Source organism: Humulus lupulus, chromosome 1, assembly GCF_963169125.1.
Source record: "Humulus lupulus chromosome 1, drHumLupu1.1, whole genome shotgun sequence".
Taxonomy (NCBI): domain Eukaryota; kingdom Viridiplantae; phylum Streptophyta; class Magnoliopsida; order Rosales; family Cannabaceae; genus Humulus; species Humulus lupulus.
In genome coordinates, this window is record NC_084793.1 from 231963871 (window position 1) to 231974440 (window position 10570).

A 10570-nucleotide genomic window follows, 5' to 3' on the forward strand; every position below is an offset into this window, starting at 1 on the left:
GGTGTGCAAATTTCGGGAAGTGTTTCCTGAGGATCTTCTAGGGATACCCCCAAACCGAGAAGTCGAGTTGATCCTAGGCACCGTAGCTATTTCAAAGGCACCGTCTCGGATGGCACCGGCGAAGCTCAAAGAGCTGCAAGCGCATTACAAGACTACTTGGAGAAAGGATTTATACGACCAAGTCTTACTCCTTAGAGAGCCCCGGTATTGTTCATGAAAAAGAAAGACGACTCCATGAGAATGTGTATAGACTACCACGAACTCAACAAAGTGACGATCAAGAACCGATACCCATTGCCCAGAATCTAAGATCTATTCGATCAACTATAGGGAGCATTGGTATTCTCGAAGATCGATTTGAGATTCGGGTACCACTAGTTGAAGGTCAAGGAATCAGATATTCCGAAGACTGCATTTTGAACTCGGTATGGCCACTACGATTCATGGTGATGTCTTTTTGACTCACCAATGCGCTTGTGACATTCATTTATCTTATGCATATGGTGATGGGTGAGTATCTAGAAAAATTCATGATCGTGTTTATAGACGATATACTTGTATGCTCGCAAAACTAGGAAGAACACGCCAAGCACCTGTAGCTGATCTTACAACGATTACGCGAGAAAAAGTTGTACGCCAAATTCTCCAAGTGCAAATTTTGGTTGACTCAGGTGAGTTTCCTAGGGAACATGGTGTCAGTAGATGGAATTGCAGTCGATCCAGCCAAGATCAAAGCAGTGAAATAATGGAAGGCCTCGATGAACGCACAAGAAGTTTGTAGTTTCTTGGGTCTGGCAGGGTATAACAGGCGCTTTGTGGAGGGTTTCTCCAAAATGGTGATGCCTATGACCTCACTGACCGGGAATAACATCAAGTTTGAGTGGACAAACAAGTGTGAATATAGTTTTCAAGAGTTAAAAACCAGTTTAACAACTGCTCCAGTGTTCACTATCCCAAAAGGCACAGATAGTTATGCCATTTACAGTGATGCGTCAGGTTAGGGATTCAAAGCCATATTAATGCAACACGGGAAGGTGGTCTCACGACATGGAGTTAGCAGTGGTAGTGTTCGCATTGAAGATCTGGAGACACTATCTCTATGGGATCCACTACAACATATACACGTATCACAAGAGTTTGAAATATTTCTTCACCTAGAAAGAGTTAAACATGAGACAACGAAGGTGGTTAGAATTGTTCAACGATTAAGATTGCGATAAACTGTACCATCCAGGCAAGGCTAATAAAGTAGTTGATGCAATGAGTTGGCAACCAATGGATCATGTAATTTCAGTGAATGAAATACCCCAAAATCTACAAAATGATATATCCAAATTGGATATGGAGATAGTAGTGGGAAGATTGGCAAAGATATCTGTGCAACCCACGATCATGGAAGCAATCCAAGGGGGATAGCTAGCAGATCCGTGGTTCCAACGACTGGTGCATAAGACTATGAAAGACATGTGACCAAGGTTTCTGTAACGCCCTAAACTCCAGGGATCGTTACGGTGTGCATTTTAAATAGTGCTAAACTCGCTAATCGAGTCATATGGCCATAATCGTGTAACTAAGTATGATTAGTGGTTTAGGGTTAATTTTTTTTGTTAAGATACAATGTTTCACTAAAACGTTTACTGTATACATTGGGATCCCAAAAATATAATTTAAAGGTTAATTATAATAAAAAATTTACAACCAGCCGCTGACCTAAGCGACAAAATAGGGTTTAACCCTAGTTCCTCTTTCAACCCTCGGTCGTGGCGGTCGAGCAGCCGCATATGTACACATCATCACCTAAGCTCTCCAAATCAAGGATGTTCCAGCTTTCTTTTGCCTTTACCTACACCACATAGCACCCGTGAGTCGAAGCCCAACAAGAAAACTCAATATGCTCATGAACAGTAATAACATGTTACTAATCATAATGTGCATGACTAGCAATAATTGCCCTATTCATGCATGCAAATAGGTTCAGATAATGATGGGGGATCCTGCCCTCCTGAATGGATGACTATCAAATCAACCCTAATCAGATCAGTGATTTAACACTTTGAGGTTCTGTTAACCATTATGGGGCATATAGCCCTAATCAGATGAGTGATTTAACACTTGAGGTTCTGTTAACCATGGTGGGGCATATAGCCCTAATTAGATGAGTGATTTAACACTTAAGGTTCTGTTAACCATGTTGGGGCATATAGCCCTAATCAGATGAGTGATTTAACACTTGAGGTTCTGTTAACCATGCTGGGGTGTATAGCTCTGATCGGATGAGTGACTAATTAGTATGTCAATAACTTAAACCAGATGAGTGACTAATGAGTGAGTCACTACGTGGGCTCAGCACCCATAGCCATGTGACGATGCAGTCACCTGGGCCTTCTAGCCCTGACTCTAAGTGACTAGCCATAGGCTAGACAAGCACTTTTAGTTTTCATCGAACTCGAGGTCGGCCCAGCATTAATGCTCATGATGAGTCATTTAATGTTGATGTCGATTAGATCTAATCTTTTTGGCTTGCGTTAAACACGCTAAGATCGTTCTTGACTTATGAGTCAATACCATACGACCAGTGCTCAGTACTACTGCCAAACTTAACTAATGAGTCACAGCTTCACAGTTGATACCATCACCATTGTCGATTCTGACTAATGAGTCAGTGCCATGCACAAGTAAGCAATGCAACCAGACATATATCATATGTCAAATATCCAAATGTAGGGCATTCAACATGCTTACTTAACAGTCGCTAGCATAATTATGATCATGCACAAATGCAGAGACTCAAGCTCTGAACAATCTCATATTCAACAATCATGTCACACTACAACAAATTTGACTAAATATTACATTAAAATATTACATAATTTAAAAAACGCTATTATTGATGATTAGCCAAATGGGTAGAACACGGAAGAGAAAAAAAGGGGCGGCAAATGAATTTTTTTGTTAAAACACCCGCTTTTACTTTTTCCCCAACTCTTAACTCACATTTTCATTCTCTAATATCATAAAACCAAAGCAAATGCTCTCCCCTCTGTCTCTCTCTCTCTACCATAACCTTCTCGCCTCACGCCTCTCCCCTCGGTCTGCCTCTTCCCTCGGTCTCTCTCTCTCTCTCTCTCTCTCTCTCTCTCGCATGGCCAACAGATGAATGGAAGGGTATAGTGCCTCACGCCTTTCCCCCTCGGTCTCTCTCTCTCTCTCTCTCTTGCATGGCCGACGGATGAATGGAAGGGTATAGTGCCTCACGCCTCTCCCCTCGGTCTCTCTCTCTCTTTCTCGCATGACCGACGGATGAATGGAAGGGTACAGGTGCTTCTATATGAAATTTCCCTCTCAAAAGTCCCTCCTCTCAATCCAGCCAACGGTGGCAATTGGAAATGTCCGAGGCTTCGCTCCGAGCTCCGCGAGAGAAGACCAGTAGCCAGTAGGAGAAGAAGAGTGAAACACACTCTATAACCGTACCAGATCACCAGATCTAATACACTCTCCTCTCCTCCTTTTCAGATCTCTCTTTCGCAACTTGCAAAAGTCTAAGGTAAGTGTCTCTCTCCATGTCTCTGCAATTGCTCATCTATAGCTGTTCTTTCCTTTATCGGATCTTGGCTCAATGGCTTTCGATCCGAGTTCTCGGCATTTGTTTCTGGTTGATGCTAATTTCAGTCAGGCGTCCTTTTGATTCACATGTTTTTTTGGTTTAAGATTGGGGAGAATTGCGGAACGAGGGGAATTTTGATTGAAGAAAGTAAAAATGGCGGGTGGTGCAGCTGGTGGTTTTGTTACATGGGCATTTGAATCGATGCTGAAAGAATGTTCGGGGAAAAAACATCCAGATCTTCAGAAGGCTATTCAGAATTATATAGGTTATGCTTCTTTTCAATTTGAAAGTGATAATGTCGATTTTTTCGAATGCATTTTCTTGTTTGCGATTGAAATTAGAGGTGGCTGTTATTGACTAGAATTAGCAATGAACAGTTTTGTTTTGGTTTGTACATTTCACCATCATCACAAACATCCGCTTACTATGTCAATTGTCCATTAAGCTGGAGATGAGAAAATTCAAGGTGTAACTCACTAGTTTGTTTTGTTGTAATAATTTTTTCTCAGATGGTACGAAAGAGGTCAATCAGGTTCAGCCTTCCGCTTCCAGTGAGACAAACAAAGCTGCATCGGTTGCTGGTGATGAGAGGTTTGTACTTCTTATTCCCCCCCACCACCCAAAAAAAATAATAATAATAAAATAAAGATTAATGTAACTGTTACAATCTTTAACTTGTTCTTGTGTAATTTCTGTTGATTTTTTTTTATGCAATCAGGTCAAGTAGCACATCTTTAACATGTAAAACTTTACTTATCAAATCCTCTGTAACAATAAGATGTCCTTTAATTGTTGTGTATGGTATCTCTTTCTGTTGCAGTTCACTTGAAGATGGAGCTGCAAAATCTGAAACAGAGGAAAGCAAGTCACAAACAGTTCCTCACGATGCTGAGGCTATTCCAGTTGCTAAGCCAGTGAGCATAAGTGCAACTATTTCCACTGTCTTGGCAAGTGCTGGGAATACTTTGGAGGGGTCTGTGGCAGAACTTGTGTTGAGTCCTCTTCGACTTGCATTTGAGACAAAGAACTTGAAAATCTTAGAATCTGCTTTGGATTGTCTTCATGTATGTATTTGTCATGTTTTTTATTTTCATGCTCTGAATTTTATAGGTTAGCATTGTGTTTAAAATTTTCCATTTGGCTCTTGATATCAGTTCTCCTGTGCGAAAGATTGAGGAGATTGATAGATGGGAAGTGAATTTTGAGTTTAATTGAGAGATGTAATATGGGAACGGTAAATTTGCAAAACAAGCTTGAATTGTTGGTTTTTGATTTGCATGATCATGGAAAAAAAATATGAAATTCTCTTTTACTAGAGAAAGATATACAAAAAAAGAATATTAGCATTTTGTTGGAAGTGGTTGGATTGAGATGAATGGAAGTGGTTGGATTGGAAGGGTACGGAGGAATGGACTTCCAGGACTGAAACTGCTAATGTGCTGCATGAGCCAGTATGTCTCTTTTCATCTCATCTCATCTCATCTTGCAAGTCATTTATAATTTAAGTAGTTTCTTTTTCTCTAGAGTTAATTATGAGAAATTCATAAACATTGTTTGGTAAATGAAAATTGTATTGTTCTGCTTTACTAACTCTGTTAGATCATTCCTTTTAGAGCCTGAAGTTATTATAGTATTACTCAGTTGTGTAGCATTTTTTTCATTTAAAACCGATGTCTTAGGTTTTATTCATCTTATTTTGTTTTTCAGACTTCACCTTCTGAATTATTGCAGTGATCACTAATTCACTATGATTAATGTGCATCATTATTCATTACAATGTTATTAATTAATTTGTCTGTTTTACTCTTATTTACAAATTCTTTGTGAAATGTTGGAATTTATTAGCTGATGAGATATTCTGAAATTTCATAATGTTCCAAGTGAAATATTTCTTTGTTTTAAGTTAAAGGACAGTGCTGCCGGTTAATTACTGTTTTGAAAGTTAGATGCTTATATTGTTCAGTTTGGGATTGATATAAGCAATGTGCTATATTATATCTTGGTACTTTTTTTTGGCTGTCTTCAGGTTTGGCATATTCAATCCTTCAACTGTTTATGATCATTTGGGAGAAATATATTCTGCCCTTATTTTCGGAAGCTTGGTTTTTTGCATTTTATTATACATAAAAGTAAGGATTTTGAATTGTTATGTAATACAATTGTTGTTCCCCTTTCACAAATATGAACTTAGAGATACATTTTTGAGACTCTTTCTTTCTGTTTTAAGGGCCATGTGGCACCGTCTTCCACTGATTCTGGCTCGTCTGGGAACATCATAATTGATTTCTATTGGGTAAGTGTGATTCTTCTGGGATTTCTGCTTTTCTTGTTTATTAAATTTGGGATGTGGTAAATTAGAAAAAAACTGTAATGAGATAAGGTTGTGAAGGTACATGTAAATTTAGGATTGTCGACTAGATTTTTGGAGTGTGACATTCTTTGTAAGGATAATTCACCTATCAGTTGTTCTTAAGTCTTATTCAAGGGCTTTGTGCTATCACATGTAAATACTATTAGAAATCACAATAGTTCTCTGCTTGATTTCTTCTTCTTTTTTATTTATCTAGTTTTTTAATTTAAATAATCATAATAATAAAATTAGCACAAGTCTTGGCACCACTTGTCAACTGTCAAAAGGACTTTGAGTGGATTTTTGGTGGTGGTGGTTGTTACTTGTTTCTGTTAGTTTTTTGTTGTTGTCATTTTTACTATTTCAATTTTGCTAGAGAGTATGTGCTTTGTAGCAGCTTAAACTCTGCTGGGTTACTAAGTGTATGCGGTCATTATTGAAATTTTCCCAAACCATAACTTTTGAATATCCTTTCGAATTTCGATTGTCTTTTTGCAGGGTATGGAACTCTATCCTCGCATTGGTAAAAACTTCGACATTAAAGTTTTTACAAATTGCAGATTTGGAATGATGTCTTGGGCAGTTCTAGCTGTAACCTATTGCATAAAGCAGGTAGCGTCTATGGGATAGTTGTGAATTATGCCTAATTATGTCAGTAATTCAGCATCACTTTGTTTATGTCCATGGTGTTGGTTGATGTGCCAGTTGCAATATGAATTGCATTTTAGGTTTGAAACTTGGCTCGCTTACAATTTGAAATATGTGGCAGCAGTGTAGCCATTGTATTGTGTGAACTTAGACTGTTAAAATTTTATTAACGAATCTGAGTTGCTTTGCCACAAAATCTCTACAATCCATTTCCAGCGGCCAATCATTTTCCCTCTTGTTCAAGGATTGTTTCTCTGTATAATTCATTTGAACAAAAAGAACACTTAATCTTACTTTACTGTGTGCCCGTGCAGCTGGCCTGGTGGTTATTTCTTACCTCTAAATCAGACCCAACCTTCCTGTTTTACACGTCTACAACAGATTGCTTTGTGGACACACTCTTTAGCTCTTTTCCTAGTATTTAACGTCTATCTTTTTTCTTTTTACCAGTATGAAGTGAACGGCAAAGTGGCTGATTCAATGCTTGTTAATACCATATTGATGCTGGTGTATGTTACTAAGTTTTTTTGGTGGGAAGCTGGATACTGGAGCACAATGGATATTGCACATGATCGAGGTTCTACATCCTTTTATTTTAACTTTCCATCCTTGTTATCCATTATTTTATTAAACATCATTTTGGCAATAATCTTCTGGATGGTTTGATATTTTGGAACATGTACAAATTTAGATGTCTTATTATTTTTTTGAATGCATACTAAGCATAACTTATATTTATGAATTAAGTGAGATAGAAATAAGATAACTTGTCTTCTATGAAGTCATCATCATTAAAGTCTCTTACTTTCGTTACCATTCGAAGATTATAGTTACTTCCCCTTTAACCTTTTCCATCTATTGCTGTATTTGATCCCAATTACTTGGATTGGCTACCATGACGTTGCAAATTCTTGGCCTTAATTTTAGCAGATAAATTGTTTCTACTACCTAATTTTTCACTGTGATTAGAAGAGACCAAATAATTATTAAACAAATGTTCTTGTAGTGCTGAATTTATCTATTGCTTCTTTCTCGTTCTTTTGGTTTGTTCATACTTTCTCTCATTTGGATCATTGTACCTATCATTTTGACAGCTGGTTTTTATATTTGCTGGGGATGCCTTGTATGGGTGCCTTCTATATATACTTCTCCTGGCATGTACCTGGTCAATCATCCCGTACACCTTGGAACTCAGGTATAAAGTTTTCTATTCTAAGTTTATTTGGTCAATAAAATGTAATATTACTGCTTTTGTTCAGGAACAGTTCCAAAATGTTTTTCAACCTTTTCAAAATGTGAACACTTTTCTGCATTACTAGAGAGTAGGAAACTATAGCAATGGCTATGTAGATACCTTGGTGGGATTCAAACTTTAGACCTTATGGAAGCAAACCACATGTCTTCCCATTTGAGCTAACTCCCCTTGGTATACACCAGTAATATTATTATTAGCTTGTAAAAGCTGTATATTGGCAATTTGATTCTAGATTTGAGTTAGAAGCTGCAAATCTATTCTACCAGCCAAATGCAAAAGTTGAATGCTTGTAACTTTGTTTGTAAGCTGCCAAGCCCATGAGATGAGCGTAGACTTGATTTTTTTTGCAACCAACCATACTTTCTTTTCTGTCCTATTTCCCCATTGTCCCTGTTAAATTAATTCTTAATTTTAGTTGTCTACTTTGCTTTGTCACAGTTGGCACTCTACATCCTAGTAGCAGGCATTCTTTGCATATACATCAACTACGACTGTGATAGGCAAAGGCAAGAGTTTCGCAGAACAAATGGCAAAGCTTTGGTTTGGGGTAAAGCTCCATCAAAGGTATATGGTTCTCTGAAACTCGTTATTTGGTTCTCATTATACATACAATTTTCTGTATATCTGCTGCTAAATCCTGCATAATTCTTCCCTTTCTGTTTCACAGATAACTGCCACTTACACTACCACAACTGGGGAAACAAAAAGCAACATTCTTTTAACTTCGGGATGGTACGTTTTCAGGCTCTGCCATGTAAATCTGAACTAACTGGATTTTTTTTTCTTCTTGGTTATGAATGCGGGGGGTTCATAACCAAGAAGAAATATTAGTTGATCCAAGTAAGTAATTTTAGCTGATCCATGTAAATATAACTGCCACTTGTGCAATATTAGCTTTCATTCATAACCACTATATCCCAGAAATATTAGCTGCATTTTTCTGGACTATTCCAGCTCTTTTTAACCACGTAACTTACCTTACGAGTGCTACTAGTTTATTTGCTTGTATGGGAGAGACAAAATCTGATCATGTTAGTGGTTTCTGGTCCAACAGGTGTAGACAATTTACAAACCGATGCCAGTGTAGAGAAAAATAAATAAGTAGACGAAATGAATAATGGTTTGCGCGTTTTCATACAGATAAAGGCATAAAATCTTGACATGTGATTGTTATTGTAGGTATGGAAAATACTGGAAATCGTACTGCGAGAAGGTTCGGTACAGGGTCATCCCCGGAATTTACTGAGAAAATGTTGCACAAGTGTTTGTTCTATGTTGAGAATGGCATGTATATTCAGCCTTTCCAAATTAAATGATGGCAGGCTGGTATCATGTTGTTGTTATTGTTGTTTTTGTAATGGTCAACTTTATGGATGTTGTATTTCTCTCATCTTCAATGACCAAAAACTTTTCTTGTTTAGGAAAATTACTATAAAGTTTTGTTTCTATTTTTCATTTTTGAAGTAAAAATTGTTCAAGATTATAAAACTTTATTATGTTATGCTTTCAAACTTAAGTTAGAACTAAGATCTCATGAAGTAGACACATTTATGGTTTGAATTAGTTATTGTTTAATGTAATACTTATGGTTTATCAATCTATTGAGAATTACATTTTATGATTAATTTTGAATTTTTTTTATCAAAATACAATAATGAAAATCTTTTAATTAAAAAAAAACCATATAAGTATACTTATCAAAATAAAATTTAAAATTTTATTACTATATGTTATGATTTAAAAGCATATTATAAGCGTAAAAAATCGTTATGGTTTATATAATATAACAAACTAAAAATATTATTAAAATAATCAAATGTAACAGTTGAAAAGTGTTATGAAAAAAATACAAGATTAAATTTCAAATTTATAATCAAAAACTCTATCTAAATGTTATTATTTGAATATTATAGCATCTAAAAATGTGTTATTGAATAGTTTAAGATAACACCGAACATAACATTAAAAAAATGTTATAGAAAAGACTGGACTTTTAATAACATGGGCTACGTTAGCATTTTCAGAAGTGCTATCAATAGTCCCAGATAGCACTTTTTAAGTGTTATGAATACTGTTTTTTCTTGTAGTGTCATGCCCTAATCACATGTTTCTCATGCATCACATGCATCACATACTGGGTGCAGTTTTCTTACCTCTGGTTCGAGCGAGAAATAACATTTGAACGACCCTTGAGAACGATCGATCTTTTAATTCCTTAGCGGTTACCTCAATCTCAGAATCATACCCTCTTCAATGGTAGAACATAACCCTAGATCATCAAAGCTTGGTTCCTCAAAATAGCTTCAAAATTCAAAAGAAAATGGAAGAGAAAATGATGATCGGTTGAAGAAGAAGAGGATACTCTGTTTTACAAATTCTAAAGCCTTCTAATGGCTAAATATAACCTTAGGGTGAAAATACCATATTGCCCCTAAGCCTAATTAAAACCCTAAACAGCCACCAAGGGAAAAATCATCCTTTCCCGCCTATTTCGTTAATCATAATTAACACCCTCCAATTCCCATTATTCTCAATATCCTCAAATACTAATAAATCATATCCCATTACCTTTTAATTCTCAGTAATGTTCTAATCCTCAAATACCCCAAGACTCACCCCGAGCCCCGAAATGAACCCCGTTATGACCAGACCAATAACTTGCATTCAAAGATCGTCTCATGCCGAATGACTCGAACAAATCCACATATAATGT

General features: G+C 36.7%; 1 protein-coding gene and 1 long non-coding RNA gene across 2 annotated transcripts; both read left to right on the plus strand.

Annotated features, from left to right (window-relative positions):
• Positions 1 to 3803: 3803 nt before the first annotated feature.
• On the plus strand, positions 3804 to 4923 carry LOC133829329 (uncharacterized). Its single transcript, XR_009891692.1, has 3 exons — positions 3804 to 3869; positions 4114 to 4195; positions 4425 to 4923. It is a non-coding gene; the product is annotated as an uncharacterized LOC133829329 (long non-coding RNA).
• Positions 4924 to 5571: 648 nt separating this feature from the next.
• LOC133804288 (7-dehydrocholesterol reductase-like) lies at positions 5572 to 8651 on the plus strand. Its single transcript, XM_062242448.1, has 7 exons — positions 5572 to 5733; positions 5832 to 5897; positions 6453 to 6566; positions 7053 to 7179; positions 7697 to 7797; positions 8296 to 8421; positions 8525 to 8651. The coding sequence occupies exons 1-7, from the start codon at positions 5587 to 5589 to the stop codon at positions 8624 to 8626; spliced, it is 783 nt and encodes a 260-aa protein (XP_062098432.1). The 5' UTR covers positions 5572 to 5586; the 3' UTR covers positions 8627 to 8651.
• Positions 8652 to 10570: the final 1919 nt, after the last annotated feature.

Excerpts from the sequence above, each read along its gene's own strand:
- LOC133804288 (XM_062242448.1), top strand. The coding sequence starts at position 5,587 with ATGTGCTATATTATATCTTGGTACTTTTTTTTGGCTGTCTTCAGGTTT. Across the intron at positions 6,567-7,052 it reads TAACCTATTGCATAAAGCAG|TATGAAGTGAACGGCAAAGT; the intron begins GTAGCGTCTATG and ends TCTTTTTACCAG. Across the intron at positions 7,180-7,696 it reads GGATATTGCACATGATCGAG|CTGGTTTTTATATTTGCTGG; the intron begins GTTCTACATCCT and ends TCATTTTGACAG.